Below are 17,285 nucleotides of genomic sequence, written 5' to 3' on the forward strand. Positions count from 1 at the left end.
CCTGTACAGAATAAAGAAGTTGTATATCCACAAAATTGTCCTCATTCTCCTGAAATAGTCATTGCGTCTGCTATGTCTAGTAAGGGTTGCTTTTTTGTAAATGATCGCCATGACCAGCTAGAAGTCTGCTGATGCTGTGTTTTGTAATACTCATTACAACAACAAGAAAATCACTATTTGCAATCAATAGTGGTGGTCCGATTAATTGAAATAATCGAAGATTGGTCGTAGTGACTAAACGACCAAGCAATCGATCATAATTTCTCATAATCGAACACAACCAATTCTGGAACACTTGTTTTCAGTAACAATATTTTTCACATGGTTGGTTTTGTCTGTTACATTTCGCAAGCACCGCAAGCTCGTTTCAAGTCATGATTGAATTTATCTTAAAGATTCCAAGAAATTTATGTTTCCAACATACTAGTCATCCTTTAAAGATGTGAAATTTTGCCAAAAAACCCCTAAAGGAACTACATGTTTTTTCCTTATTTTTATGTGCATTAACAAATTTCATAAATGATGTAACCATTTATTTTCGATGATTGATCGGTAGTAATGAACCAATCATCAATTATGAGATTTTAACCAATTCCCAACACTAGCAATCAACATGGTTGTGCTAAATTCTTTGGACCAGTTTTCCAAAACTATCAATATCTACAAAATTGTGGTGAACTTCAGAACAGTGTTTCTCAATGTTTGTAAACCTTGCTGAACTATGTATACATCATGCTCTTGATGACAACTACAAGCCTTCAGGTTCCAATATAGGTCTTGTAAAACAATAATGTAGTTAAATGTTAGTTCATTCACTTTAATGTGTGAATGCAATATAACTGCGCTGACAATCAGTCTGTTTGCCTGCCATTTACTCAAATGATCATGATAGTGCTATCAATGCTGTTCATGGTTCGTCTGCACCTTAAATTACATGCCGGTACAGTCGTTCACATTGGAAAAAACCCCATAATATTAAGGCGACATTTCTTGGGGCTTATGGTTTGTGATGTACCTGTGTTTGAAATAGTACTGTCAGTGGCATGAAACACCATTACTCACAAATACATGTGACAGCATGTGCACACATTGTGTGGTTAAAACCCTCTCACTCCCTCCACCCGACTGTTCCCCAGGCTCGCCGACCACCTCTTCCAGTGACAAGTCCAGCAGCACTGACCGAGATGCCCATCTCGAGGTATCCCTGTCCCCCAGAAGCTCCAGCTCCTACGGCCTCTCCTCCATGTCCTTAGACAACAGCGTTGACTCCAGCAAAATTGGTCTGAAAATGGGTCATGGTGAAGGTAACGCAGCAACGTTAATGAAAGACTGGTTGGCAAAATGTGGGCCCAGCAAAGATGGGAAGGATGTGAAAGATGGTGAAGATGTAACCAACAGAAGCCCCATTACAGGTATGCTACTACTTCCGATAAAGTTAAACTTTCAGATTGTTTTAGTATTTGTAACAGACTTTATTTGAACAGGGGACTTCTGATGCCAGGCTGTACACACAACCAAAGAGTTTTAGGAAGCTGGCAGGGTAAGGATATCAGCTTTGGGATGACTCCATGTCCAGCTACGCCTCGTTATAATGTCGGGTAGCATGGTTCTTCAGATTTTTTCACTCTGGTTTTGCTTATCCATCTGATTGTCAAAGAGTTGTTAGCAAGTCAAGACCATCTGCTTTTGTGGGAGTGACTTTGCACTGCTAACCTCGAGCTGTGGAGAACCATAAAGTCTAGTGAATAAACCATTTGCTCATCATGCTGAAGACCTGGCTTTCATTCCCTCATGGGTACAATGTGTGCTAGAATATTGCTAAAAGTGACGTAAAACTCAATCAATCAATGTAACATGCTCAGTGTTTAGATGCGTTTGAAGAATGTCACATTTTTATCACTTAGTATGTTTTCTTTGTTGTTTAATGGGACTATTAGCAATATTCCATGGTTGTATGTACAAGATACGTCTGGACCAGACAACCCAGTGATTGACATCATGAGCATTGAACTGGGCAAATGGGATACGATACCAAATTGCTGAATCAGACCACCTGATCCATGGAATATTGGTGACTGAAGTGTGAAGCAATATTCATTCGTATACGAAATATTTAGAAGGAATATTTCATATTGTGAAATACTATTGAATGTTTGCTACTGTGTAATCAATGTCTCCCCAGTACTCCATACATTGCCTATATAGTCTTCTTCAAATCATGGCTTTCACCCTACTTCTCAGATGCACACAACTCATTGCCTATTTTAACTGCTATATTGGAGAGATAATCTTTCTTCACTCGGGGCAGTGGGGTAGCCTAGTGGGTAAAGCGTTGGCTCGTCACGCCGAAGACCCGGGTTCGAATCCCCACATGGGTACAATGTGTGAAGCCCATTTCTGGTGTCCCCCGCCGTGATGTTGCTGGAATATTGCTAAAAGCGGCGTAAAACCAAACTCAGTCAGTCAGTCTTCACTCACCCCCTCTACCTCCTTTAAATAATATTAATGGCCTTTTCTCAGAAAACAGCTCATTCCAGATTTTCCAACATAAAACATAAAACTAAGCATGGGGACTATGTAGGCTCTGGATGTGGTTGTCTGAGATGTCCTGTTTCCCAGGTGATGAAGGGGAGACCACTCAGTCGTCTGCTGATGGGAGATTGACTCCAACCTTCTCTGAACTCGCCAATTCCAGAGATGGACTGCACAGTGATATTTTCAACTCTGACATCCCATTCTCCCCCGCACCATCTACTACTGACGCATGTTCCAATTCCGACCTGGAAATAATTTCTCTTGGGTCCACTGCTGGTGCAAAGTCTAGGGACACTTGGTCTCAGGAGTCACAATGTGGAGGTCGTGACACGTCATCCAATGAAGGTCTGGACTCAATAGACAAGTCAAATGGCAATAGTACTGAGTGTGACAATGAGGCTAAGAAATTAGACATGGATGTTGTGGATATTGCTGAAGAAGCTTCCGGTTCAGGAACTGCATCTGCACCATCAAACCCTGTCCCGAGTCACCAAAGTATGAACACTACTGAAGATAGTTCTGAGAATGAAAGTGTCATCGATATATCAGATAGTGTTGATAGTTTATCTGACAGTGTTATTAACATCAATGACACACCAAGAAGGAAGGACAGTGGTGTTATAGACATTTCTGACATTGTTGAACTGGAGTCACCGAGGCGGCTACCTCAGTTGTTGGACTCTGGGTTCAATAGCTCTCGAAAGGTTTGTCAATCGGAAGACATGCCGATTGACCCGCTTGACCTTAGTGTGACAGACATGGATGATACAGACACTAGCATCACTGAAGAAGGTGCAGGTGATCAGGCGGAATTAACATCTGTAGACAGACTCCAGACATCTGATTCTGTGACCAATCAGATAAGACACGAACACGTCACTGACATACCCGCTATTGCCACTTCTGAAGTCGTAAAGGCTGTAGGCCTTACTACATCAAAGCAGAAACCTTGTGGTGCGAAAGAAACTATGGGCCTAAGCGACCATGTTTTGGTCTCAGATAATATGGCAATGGAGCAGGATGATCAAAAACAAATTGTCAACAAACAGAATAAAGTTGCTGAATTTTCAAAGACTAAAGGTAAACATCCATCATGTGTCACAGTAGATTCAGAGTCAGAATCCGAGTTTTACATCAGTTCCTCTGAGTCAGATGATCCAGAGGATTCCAGTGAGCAGACGCTGTCTGCTTCTGCGTCTGCTTCTGCGTCTGCTTCTACTTCAGTGTCTGTGTCTGCTTGTGCATCTGTGTCGGTGTCTACATCTGCGTCTACTTCAGTGTCTGCTTCTTTGGGGACAAATTCCAGGCAGAACATTGCTGTTCAGATAGCTCAGGTTTCATCAAGTTCCCCAGATGTTGTATATCTTGGGAAACAGAAAGCTGTCCCAACTCCAGTCCCTCCAGTAATTTTAGGCAAGACAGTGACAACTTGTGACACTGGGAACTATAAGGAATTAAAACATAAATATCACAGGATGAAAAATGTAAGGAAACAACTTTTGTCTGACAAAAGTAAGGCAGATCCTGTTTATTGTAAAAAGATTCATGAAACCTGTGAGCAGCTAAAAAAGGAAATAAGAAAAAAGAAACATGACCGACGGAAAAAGGTAGAGCAATATATTAAATCTTTAAAAGTGCACAAAATTGATATAGTTGATGGTTCAACTTTGCGGGTCACTAATACAAAGACTGACAAACCAGCTGTCAGAAGAACCACTTCTGTCTCACATCCTACACAAGCACATCCAACAAATAATTCCCAATCCAGTTCTGCGCTGTCTTTTATGAAAATAATAGGAGAAGCTAGAAAACTTCTTACTGGAAAAGATAGCACAGAATCAATTAAGGAGAGACAATCTTCACAAAATTCACTCCTGCCTCCAAATTTGTCACTCAGCACTGCTGTGACAACATGCACCACCGTCGCCTCAAACCTGTTCAGTGCCTTACTACCTCGGAATGTGTGAATCCATCACTGCCCAATTCTGCGTCTGCAACCAAAGGACCTAACATGGCTACAGCCACCACAGGACCTAAAGCGCCAAAAGGTGCCAAACATCCGGTGGGTCCTGTTGCTTTAGCTGTCAGCTCTGCTTCTCCCTGCAATCCTGCTGCAGTACTGGCCAAACATACAAAGACCCCAGCTTGTCTTCTAAACAAATCCTCAGCAAGTGTGTCTCATGCCCAATTCATAACTGTTCCTACAGCAACAACAGCAACAAGAACAACAACACCTACCTCAACAGCAAGTACAGTGTCAAAGGAACTGGACACAGAACTACAGCAAGTGGTAAGAGCCTTGGTTTTAAGTAATACTTCAACAAATATAGCTCCTTTTTCTATTCTGTGATCGTTTCTGTTTAAGTTCAAACTATTCGAATCAACCTCATGTTCTGGAATGTTGGGCATATTGTGTAGTCAACGTAGAGCTAGGTTACGTGTTGATATTTCTGTACTAAGTATAATGTGCACAGAATCCTTGAAACATTTTAAAAATATACCATACAAAATTGTAGAGTATAAAATAAAATACCGCCTTTCAATTTTTAATAATTGTTGTACTGTGACTGCAACCTGACCCTTTTTTCCAGGTACTGAGTTGTGGTCGTAGAACATCCTTTCAAGAATTTCAGCCTGGTTTTGACACCTGTAACCATGGTAGCACTTTTTTTTGTAGATCTCCATCTTTCCTGATGTGGAAGTGAACTGGGCCTTGGCAAAACTGAAGACCTTGAGTGCCAAGCATCCAGACGACTTCCTCCCACGCTTATGCTCTTCACTGGCTGATGGTGGCTACCAACGAAACCAGGACCAATCAAAGTGCAAGTCGAAAGGAAGAGGGAAACACAAGTCTGTGAATGTTCCAGGGACACTGGGGAAAATCAAGTCATCACAGAGATACGCAGATGTTTTGTCAGAAATAGGAGAAGAGGAAAAAGAACTTGAACGTTTTCAACGGAAACGTCAGTCTGAAGAGCTGATGGAGACGGAAGTCCCTCCAAAGATGAAAATTGTAAGTTATATATATAACATGAAGGGTTACCCAGAGTAATGAGACGTTCACTGACAAACAAGTAATGGAAACATGACAGATCAGTATTAAAACCCACTTGCATTCTGCTATATCCAAGGGACACAACTCTACAGTGAATTGCTGCGTCTGAAGTCTTTATTTAGAAAATACACAAAGTCAAGAAATATAATCTTGGGAAAGTGGAAAGTTTCTAATTACTTTCCTGTCCGCCCTCAGTCCAGTTAGTGTTTTGGGAAGTTTTGAAACATTCTGTTTTGAGTTTTGTGAAACCTGTGTCAATTAAATCTGTATTCTGCTTTTCCAGATGACTGATGGGAACGATTCTAAGGGAGACAACAAGGATCTTAATGAAGTAAGGGAGACAAGTCAATCAGGTATGTATGCTGGGACTAATGAGCCTAGTATAGAAGAAAACTTATCATGAGCTATAATAAATGACACTTCTTCTTGACAGATTTGGGGCGGTGGGGTATCCTAGTGGTTAAAGCATTCGCTCGTCATGGCGAAGACCCGGGTTCGATGCCCCACATAGGTACAATGTGTGAACCCATTTCTGGTGTCCCCCGCCGTGATATTGCTAGAATATTGCTCAAAGCAGCCTAAAACTGAACTCACTCACTTGACAGACTTACACAAGTTGGCTTAAGGAAAATGTCATGAGTAGAGAAGCTAAGGATCAGTTAGTCACTGGACTGAACCTTGCAAAATTGCAGGGTTTTGCGTGATGCACAAATCTGCGTCCAGTACGCACAATGTAGAGAATGGATGCAGAAATCCGAAAATACTGCATCCAGAGAGACTCACAAAAAGACTGTCCTTGACAGTACTTGACAGTACTCATATTGACCAATAAAATGATTGATGAGTGTCCATGGCCTCCCACTTTGAAGGTCAAGGTAAAACTGGCAAATTGCCAAAGATGACTAAACTAATGCATGTCATGTGCAAGCATAAAGACAACCTCGAAATACCAGACAAAAAACTTTCTTATGCCCCCTCATACAGCCATATGTTTACTGGATGTTTTGTTTAGGTTGAGTTCATCTATTGGCAAGAAACATCTAACATTGATGACATAAATATGCAACATGTCGGTCTAACCATGTGTTTTTAATGCTACAATTGAGTGAGTGAGTGAGTTTAGTCTTACGCCGCACTCAGCAATATTCCAGCTATATGGCAGCGGTCTGTAAATAATCGAGTCTGGACCAGACAATCCAGTGACCAACAGCATGAGCATCGATCTGTGCAATTGGGAGCCGATGACATGTGGCAACCAAGTCAGCGAGTCTGACCACCCAATCCCGTTAGTTGCCTCTTACGACAAGCATAGTCGCCTTTTGTGGCAAGCATGGATTGCTGAAGACCTATTCTACCCAGGATCTGCTACAATTGAATAAGAGCACCTAACCTTAGTGTTTGCGAAGCAGCTGCACTGCAATATACACCAGGAAAGCATTGCTTTCTATAACCTATCACCTACTACTGACCTCAGCCAGTGTAGGGAGGGGCACCTGTCTGATGTATATATATCATGTTTCAGACACTGTGTTTCGCCTGCAGTGTGAGTCATGCAGTAGGCTGTCAACTACCACTGACCTCAGCCAGTGTAGGGAGGGGCACCTGTTGTGTCGGGCTTGTATAGAGAAACAGGTCAAAGTTGTCCTGTCTAAGGAAATCGAGGTGAGAATGACCTAATGGCCTGTTAATCCTCAAAGAAGACTCTATGAATGTGTTTTGCTCACTGTCTTTGACAAACGTTTTAAAATTGTGTCATAAATGTTTTGCAAGTATGTGTGTGTGATACCAAACAGTTCTTTAATTAACTTCTCCAATCATCTTTGTTTCCAGACCATCATAACTTGTGCTTTAGCAGGCTGCAGCAGTGAGATCCGCTTAGGTAGGTTCTCTTAGACAGCCTTTGAATAAGATGGGAGACATTTATGCTCTGTACCACATTACCCTTGCTTGATGTATGAGATTACTAAAGATGGTATTTGATGGACACAACTGCACACTTGAACTATTGTGGCAGCATTGTGAGCGTTGAACTAATGTGCCTCGATTGTGATACTAGTGTGGCACTGTAGTGAGCATTGAACTATTTATGGCACTGTTGATAGTGTTAGATTAGTGTGGCACTGTAGTGAGCATTGAACTATTTATAGCACTGTTGATAGTGTTAGATTAGTGTGGCACTGTAGTGAGCATTGAACTATTTATAGCACTGTTGATAGTGTTAGAGTAGTGTGGCACTGTAGTGAGCATTGAACTGTTTATAGCACTGTTGATAGTGTTAGAGTAGTGAGGCACTGTAGTGAGCATTGCACTATTTATGGCACTGTTGATAGTGTTAGAGTGGTGTGGCACTGTAGTGAGCATTGAACTATTTATAGCACTGTTGATAGTGTTAGAGCAGTGTGGCAACATTGGGATTGTTACCTATTGTGACCCTCTTGTGAGCGTTGAAATACTGTGGCACTGTTGTGAGCATTGAACTATTGGGGCATCATTATCAGCAGGAGCTAAACACCATATCCACAGCATGATCACAGTACATCTATGACAAATCAGGGCCGCGTTTCACAAAGCGATCATAGCCCAATGACTATGGTATCTCCTATACTTTAACATAGACTTACGACAGTCGTAGTGCTACGATAGCTTCGTGAAACGGGGCCCTGGTGATGTATTTACAGTGACAGTAAAAGAATGTTATCACTTTGTGAGATTTATGAGCCAACTTTGCACAGATGCTCATTTTACTTCTTGCAGCTGACGCTAAGAAGGTCCTGCCACAATTTGTGGTGGATCTGCTTCAAGAGAAGATAGATAAACAAGAACGTCTGTGCATCAGCAAGATGGGAAAGGTGGTCAGGTGAGTGACTAAACAATGGAGAAACATGCCAGGTATGGCAAGGTTTGTGGATATGACAATGATAAGCAAGGTAGATGTTTGATTGGCATTTTAAAAGATGCTATTGATGAACATAGAGAATTTTCTTGGTTTCATGTTCTTTTTATTGTTTGGTACAACGTTTCAGGGTTTGTTCTGGCCCCATCATCAGGTAGAAATACCCGATCAATCAGTTCTACCTGATGATGGAGTCAGAACAAGCCCTGAAACATTGTAGAAAACAATAAAACAAGATGAATCCCAGAAAATTCTCTATGTTCCACTAAGCAAGGTAGTCAAATATGACAATCATGGGCAAGGTGATCAGATATGACAATGATGAGCAAGGTGGTCGGATATGACAGTGATGAGCAAGGTGGTTGGATATGACAGTAATGAGCAAGGTGGTCGGATATGACAGTGACGGGCAAAGTGGTCGGATATGACAGTGATGGGCAAAGTGGTCGGATATGACAGTGATGGGCAAAGTGGTCGGATATGACAATGATTGGCAAGGTGGTCGGATGTGACAGTGATGGGCAAGGTGATTGGATGTGACAGTAATTGGCAAGGTGATCGGATATGACAATGATTGACAAGGTGGTCGGATATGACAATGATGGGCAAGGCAGTCGGACATGACAATGATGAGCTAGTTGATTGGATACGACAGTGATGGGCAAGGTGGTCGGATATGACAAGGGTTGGGCAAGGTGGTCGGATACGACAATGATGGGCAAGGCGGTCGGACATGACAATGATGAGCTAGTTGAGTGGATACGACAGTGATGGGCAAGGTGGTCGGATATGACAAGGGTTGGGCAAGGTGGTCAGATATGACAATGATGAGCTAGTTGAGTGGATATGACAGTGATGGGCAAAGTGGTCGGATGTGACAATGATGGGCAAGGCAGTCGGATATGACAGTGATGGGCAAGGCGGTCGGATATGACAGTGATGGGCAAGGTGGTTGGATATGACAATGACGGGCAAGGTGCATGGATAATACATTGATGGGCAGGTAGTTATTTATAACAATGATGGACTAGGTGGGTGGATACTACATTGATGGGCTGGGTAGTTATTTATAACAATAATGGGCTAAGTGGGTGGATAATACATTGATGGGCCGGGTAGTTATTTATATCAATAATGGGCTAGGTGGGTGGATAATACCTTGATGGGCAGGTGGTTATTTATATCAATAATGGGCAAGGTGGGTGGATAATACATTGATGGGCAGGGTGGTTATTTATAACAATGATGGGCTAGGTGGGTGGATACTACATTGATGGGCTGGGTAGTTATTTATAACAATGATGGACTAGGTGGGTGGATACTACATTGATGGGCTGGGTAGTTATTTATATCAATAATGGGCTAGGTGGGTGGATAATACATTGATGGGCTGGGTAGTTATTTATAACAATGATGGGCTAGGTGGGTGGATAATACATTGATGGGCTGGAGTAGTTATTTATAACAATGATGGGCTAGGTGAGTGGATACTACATTGATGGGCTGGGTAGTTATTTATAACAATGATGGGCTAGGTGAGTGGATAATACATTGATGGGCAGGGTGGTTATTTATAACAATGATGGGCAAGGTGGGTGGATACTACATTGATGGGCAGGGTGGTTATTTATAACAATGTTGGGCTAGGTGGGTGGATACTACATTGATGGGCAGGGTAGTTATTTATAACAATGATGGGCTAGGTGGGTTGATACTACATTGATGGGCAGGGTAGTTATTTATAACAATGATGGGCTAGGTGAGTTGATACTACATTGATGGGCAGGGTAGTTATTTATAACAATGATGGGCTAGGTGAGTGGATATTACATTGATGGGTTATTTATAACAATGATGGGCTAGGTGAGTTGATACTACATTGATGGGCAGGGTAGTTATTTATAACAATGATGGGCTAGGTGAGTTGATACTACATTGATGGGCAGGGTAGTTATTTATAACAATGATGGGCTAGGTGAGTTGGATACTACATTGATGGGCAGGTAGTTATTTATAACAATGATGGGCAAGGTGGGTGGATACTACAGGATGGGCAGGGTAGTTGGTTGGATACTACATTGAACAGGGTAGTTATTTATAACAATGATGGGCTAGGTGGGTGGATACTACATTGATGGGCAGGGTAGTTATTTATAACAATAATGGGCTAGGTGGGTGGATACTACATTGATGGGCAGGGTAGTTATTTATATCAATAATGGGCTAGGTGGGTGGATAATACATTGATGGGCTGGGTAGTTATTTATATCAATAATGGGCTAGGTGGGTGGATACTACATTGATGGGCAGGGTGGTTATTTATATCAATAATGGGCTAGGTGGGTGGATACTACATTGATGGGCAGGGTGGTTATTTATATCAATGATGGGCAAGGTGGGTGGATCATACATTGATGGGCCGGGTAGTTATTTATATCAATGATGGGCTAGGTGGGTGGATACTACATTGATGGGCAGGGTGGTTATTTATATCAATAATGGGCTAGGTGGGTGGATAATACATTGATGGGCCGGGTAGTTATTTATATCAATAATGGGCTAGGTGGGTGGATACTACATTGATGGGCAGGGTGGTTATTTATATCAATAATGGGCTAGGTGGGTGGATAATACATTGATGGGCCGGGTAGTTATTTATATCAATGATGGGCTAGTTGAGTTGATACTACATTGATGGGCAGGTAGTTATTTATAACAATGATGGGCTAGGTGGGTGGATACTACATTGATGGGCCGGGTGGTTATTTATATCAATAATGGGCTAGGTGGGTGGATACTACATTGATGGGCAGGGTAGTTATTTATATCAATAATGGGCTAGGTGGGTGGATACTACATTGATGGGCAGGGTGGTTATTTATATCAATGATGGGCTAGGTGGGTGGATAATACATTGATGGGCCGGGTAGTTATTTATATCAATAATGGGCTAGGTGGGTGGATACTACATTGATGGGCAGGGTGGTTATTTATATCAATAATGGGCTAGGTGGGTGGATAATACATTGATGGGCCGGGTAGTTATTTATATCAATGATGGGCTAGTTGAGTTGATACTACATTGATGGGCAGGTAGTTATTTATAACAATGATGGGCTAGGTGGGTGGATAATACATTGATGGGCCGGGTAGTTATTTATATCAATAATGGGCTAGGTGGGTGGATACTACATTGATGGGCAGGGTGGTTATTTAAAACAATGATGGGCTAGGTGGGTGGATACTACATTGATGGGCAGGTAGTTATTTATAACAATGATGGGCAAGGTGGGTGGATACTACATTGATGGGCAGGGTAGTTATTTATAACAATGATGGGCTAGGTGGAGGGATAATACATTGATGGGCAGGTAGTTATTTATAACAATGATGGGCTAGGTGGAGGGATAATACATTGATGGGCAGGTAGTTATTTATAACAATGATGGGCTAGGTGGAGGGATAAGCAATACAAACACATTTGGAAAACTGCGAACTCTACATGTTACAACAGAATGGTGCATTGGTATATATTAAATTTGACTTTCCCTGTTATGATCTAGCTGACCACAGTATTTGGTGAAAGTGAGATGTAGATAGAAAGTTACACATTCTCATGTTATTTCAGTTGTCCAGATTGTGGTCTGAGTGTGGAGATGGACACATGGGACAAACAGTTACACTGCCCCAACACAGACTGTATGCTGGTGAGTACTGGACTCCACAGGGAGTTTCTGAGTCAGTGTCCTCTGTTTTACCAGGTATCAATTCTGTTGAGAAGTATTTAAATTCATTTGGAGCATTTCCAATGCAACTGAACTAATATATAGACTGTACTTTTCCAACCGCCTACATGGTGTAGTGGTTAGAGCATCTGCCCAGAGAGTAGAAGGTTGTGGGTTTGATCCTCGGTCACATCATACAAAAAGACATTAAAATATGGTACTTGTTGGTCTCTGCCAGGCGCGCTTGGCATTAATGGGCACAAGGACTGGTTGGCTCGGATAATGTGTCGGTATAATGTGTCTGAGTTGGGTATTCATGCTTAACTGCAGCATGGTATCTCAGTGGGCTAGCACTATAAAACCAGCTTAAGTCTGGGCTAGTACAAGCAGCCGCACATACACATGCATGCACGTTGTCATATGTGCGAAATATTCTTCAGTACAACGTTAAACCCCATTTCATCTCACCTCACCTCACCTCACCTCACCTTTACTTTTCCAGGCCAGTTGCCGATACTGCAAGAGAGCATGGAATGATGGGCGCCATGACAACTGCAACCAATTCCTCAGTGTACCCAGCCTGGATGACTGCACCAAGTACCCCAGTTACTGGGATCCATGCACCATGGGGCAGAATGAGGTTTGTCAACAGAGTTATCTCCCTTTGGCTTACCAGGCACGAATGATTGTGGTTCAAGTTCATTTTGTTGTCAAGTTTTTTAGCACTGTCATTGCTCATGGATTTCACCAAGTAATAAAACTTGAACAATATTGCATCACTTTGGGCTTCAGGCATTAAGTGGATGTACCATGATGCAACTGAATAACTGTTCAGGATTCTTTTACCGAAACAGTCTCACTCCCATCGTTTTACTGATTCACGTTGGACTACCTTGTGTACAGAAATGTATCATGATACTTAATTTGTGCTGTTTTGTGTGTGCAAAAAGACATATGTTCAACTTGTCAAATTATGGCTTTTTTGTATTTTTCTGTAAGATTAATAGAGGATACTACACGACCGTCAATGTAATACCATGTTTATTTGATACTAAATCTTTCACGAGTTTAATAAAAATAAAAATAAAAATGGTATTTCACGGAAGGGAGTTTAGTATTCTGTTTATTAATCTCCAACATAAATTGATAGAACTGCCTACAGTGTGATACCTCTCAGTTCTCCGTGAGTCAAGCAAGGTCTAATACCATTGTGACAGAGGTATTAGCATTGTGACGTCAAAATTGTAAACTATTATGATGTCATACGTCTATCAGTATTGCACTAGTGTAACATTGCCGTAAACATATTACCCTGCAGTATCTTCCACGGGCGAGTAATAAAGGTATATATTCAGAGATGAGAATTTTCGCTGATCCGCAGAATTCTGCAGATTTGATCGCACTGGGGTCATTCTGGTGATTCATCTAAACCTTCGGCCCCCAAAACCACCTGTTCAATTTCCTCATTTTTCACTCATACCCATTCTCATCCTGGTATATTTCATAATATATCATAAGTTAGTAGCATCTAAAAACTACAGCAGCTTAAATGATTTGGTATTCAGTGAAACATGACCTAACATGTCAGAGAATGAGGTTATGATTTTGTGTCTTGCAGGATTACCAGAGTAAGATTGTACCGCATGATTCTTTGGAGTTCAAGCTCATCAAGGCCAAGTTCCTGAGGACAATGCAGAACTATACTATAGTATACCTCACCCGCATCCAGAATCCCAAACTATGGCAGAAGTATGGACTGTGAGTATTTATTTGAATCTGATTCCGGGAATCATTTAATATGACTTCTCAGTCTGCTCAAAATGTGTAATTATTAATTTTTCTCTTTTTTAACTAATTTTTCCTTTTTCTATTCATTTTATTTTTACTCTCTTGATTCATATATTGTTTGTGTTTGTAGGACAAGGTCACACATTCTGGAAGACTTCGGTCCACAGAAACTCAATGAGAACCATCTGTTTCATGGCACCCACCCCGATGCCATACATGCTATCTGTAAGGAGGGCTTCGACTGGAGGTTGTGTGGTGCCCATGGAACTAGCTTTGGACAAGGCAAGTCATCCATTTGTCTGAGAGTAAAGAGATGAGTAGGACATGATAATATCAAACATGTTTATCTGTGTGTGATCAGTGATGCCAACCCTTACGCTTTAGGCGTAATTATTACGATTTTGACCATTAAATTACGCCATTACACTTAATATGCGAAAATTACGCTTTTCTACTTTTTTGTGGATAAATTTTCACAGGGAACTGTTTCGTAACGCACAGGTGCAGGGGTGCAGAAATGGCCTTGCACCGATAGGAATCGCTTACTCTTAGCATCGCACTCATTCCAATTAACTTGCAAGTAATTAAAGTATATTGAGTCACATGACCAACAATTTTCGATGTATGGAGATTCATAATGATTGGTCAAATGTGTTTCTGTCTAGAATCTTCCTTTCGTGAAAAAGTGTATCATGTTGAAGCGATCGACAGACAAGTATTACACTTTTTAGGTCCAAATTACACTTTTTGACCTCTAGTATTACACTTAGGCCCCAAATAGGGTTGGCATTTCTGTGTGATGCATCTGTGGTTCTCTCTGAAAAACTTCATTTGAGACTAGGTCTGGGCCTCCTTCCACGAAGCACTAAGGTGATCGTTGGTCACTATTAAGGTAACCTTGGTGCAATGTTAAAGAATGGAAGTTAAGGTTAACCTTAGTAAAGGTTGCTTTGTGAAAGGAGCCCCTGGTCAGCAAATCAGTCTTACATTCCGGCCAATGTTTTTCATGATTAGTTCTGTAATGGAGTGGCAATACAGCATTGTATTCTGGATACAAGACCCATGTTGTATCAATCGATTTACAACCCTTGTTCTATGATGTAACTATTCATTGCATGATGAGTTATTTAAAATGTTAACGAAGACTGTTCAACAACCTGTTTAAGCAGATTCTATAGTATATCCTGTTTGACTATAAATAGCATAACATCCGCGGTTCCCTCCTACCTTTTTGTTTCTGACGGACTTGTCCCATCTTTGTTATCTGGACTTTGAACACAAATTATTCAGGGTTTGTAATTCACCTCAAAAAGTAAGAATAGCAACTTCTGAAATAGAAGTGCAGAAGTATCCTGATTTTCAACAGTCACTGCACACACACAATATTCGGTATGTGATTTGTTCTTTCTGATCTTTTCATTAATATCAGTTTTAATGCATGTCTATCACAAGAAAGAATTTAATAAGTTAATGCAATGAGTCCACCCAAAGAAGAAGTATACACAATTACTTACAAATCACTGCAGATATTTTAGAATTTTCAACCTATCTTCACTGTCAAATGTTCATAATCAGTTGTGCAGGTAATAGTATCCTGTTTCTCGAGCCTCATGCACATAAAACAACATTCACTGAACAGACATGACATTCTGACACTTAGACATGCTGTTTCTATGGTGAGCAAAATAACCAAGCTTCAGGATGTCTGGCCCCGAATAGCTGGAAAACTGCTGATGTTGCACAAAACAATATTCATTCATCCATTCGGGATGTCTGAGTGTATAGACCTCTGATACTGCTGCAGCTGTTGCTGTATGAGGCTGTCGTTGTTTATGCTCAGGACATTATGTGTTGTTTGTTCCAGGTTCCTACTTCGCTGTGGAGGCCCACTATTCCCACAACTATGTCCAGACCGTCCTGCATGGGCAACACCTCCACTTCCACAACAGCAGAAACATCCCCTTCTATCATGGTCACTACCTGCTGTTGATCGCCAGAGTTGTATGTGGACGTTACACTGTTGGCAGCACCACGATGAGGCGGCCTCCTGTAGACACCAATGATGCCAAACAACGGCCCTTCAATTCAACTGTAAACAGCATGACTCATCCATCTATATATGTGACATTTGATAGTGCTCAGAGTTACCCTGAATACATCCTGGAGTACAGGTGATAAGAAAGTGTGTAGTCAAACCATTACAGGTACAGTGGAGCTCCTTTATCCAGACACTCTTTTCAGGGAATCATCTGGATAAACAGGATTCTTGATTTGTGAAGCATTTGGAAAACACTACCCAGAGTTAGCTCCCGACCATGCTTTTATAAAGCACTATCAGTTAGTGGGCCCACTAAACACAGGGACTGCAGAGCTCCTTTTGGGCCCACTCCACACAGTGACTCCAGAGACCCTTGTGGACCCACTCAGTGACTCCAGAGCTCCTTGTGGACCCACTCAACACAGTGACTCCAGAACTCCTTGTGGGCCTACCCAACACAGTGACTCCAGAGCTCCTTGTGGACCCACTCAACACAGTGACTCCAGAGCTCCTTGTGGGCCCACCCAACACAGTGACTCCATAGCTCCTTGTGGACCCACTCAACACAGTGACTCCAGAGCTCCTTGTGGACCCACTCAACACAGTGACTCCAGAGCTCCTTGTGGGCCCACCCAACACAGTGACTCCAGAGCTCCTTGTGGGCCTACCCAGCACACTGACTCCAGAACTCCTTGTGGACCCACTCAACACAGTGACTCCAGAGCCCCTTGTGGGCCCACACAACACAGTGACTCAAAGGGGCTCCTTGTGGGCCCACTCAACACAGTGACTCCAGAACTCCTTGTGGGCCGACCCAACACACTGACTCCAGAACTCCTTGTGGGCCCTCCCAACACAGTGACTCCAGAAGGCCTTGTGGATCCTCATTTGCTTACTTAACACACATAACAACCAGAATGTTTTTAAGTGAAAGAAACAGTTGACAAGGAAACCATTTGTAGTGTACGTGAGGCTAACTTGAACCCGAATGTTAAACGTTCACAGAAAGCCATGTCCAGAGTATAGGCCTTTTGTTGATTGTGATATCTTGAAAGCACCAATCAGCCTATGGTTACATTTGGAGTTCCTATGTGAATTACACAAGGTTCACAACTGGCTACAAGTCACATGTCTTGCTGGTGCTGATACGGTGTTCACCATGGCGACTGAATCCCTCAATGTACCCACCTGAATCTGTGTAAAACTGACTTCAACCATGTTGGTGGTGAACTGAAGCCATTCTGAATCAAA

General features: G+C 41.9%; 1 protein-coding gene across 8 annotated transcripts in view; it reads left to right on the top strand.

Annotated features, from left to right (window-relative positions):
• LOC124271257 (serine-rich adhesin for platelets-like) overlaps window positions 1-16,264 on the top strand; it is a 29,979-nt gene extending 13,715 nt beyond the window's left edge. For 7 of the 8 annotated variants that reach the window (XM_046706353.1, XM_046706352.1, XM_046706354.1 and 4 more), the window contains 2 exons: window positions 1,137-1,412; window positions 2,620-4,635. In XM_046706353.1, coding sequence (XP_046562309.1) covers window positions 1,137-1,412; window positions 2,620-4,502 — 2,159 coding nt within the window. In that variant the 3' untranslated portion in view covers window positions 4,503-4,635. Of the gene's footprint in view, window positions 1-1,136; window positions 1,413-2,619; window positions 4,636-4,742; window positions 4,826-5,212; window positions 5,549-5,873; window positions 5,944-7,112; window positions 7,253-7,420; window positions 7,470-8,344; window positions 8,448-12,111; window positions 12,191-12,710; window positions 12,849-13,826; window positions 13,967-14,126; window positions 14,279-15,860 lie in introns of those variants that run through there. The other variant, XM_046706357.1, reaches the window with a different exon arrangement.
• Window positions 16,265-17,285: the final 1,021 nt, after the last annotated feature.

Source organism: Haliotis rubra, unplaced genomic scaffold (assembly GCF_003918875.1).
Source record: "Haliotis rubra isolate DU_JTF1 unplaced genomic scaffold, ASM391887v1 Scf159, whole genome shotgun sequence".
Classification (NCBI taxonomy): Eukaryota; Metazoa; Mollusca; class Gastropoda; order Lepetellida; family Haliotidae; genus Haliotis; species Haliotis rubra.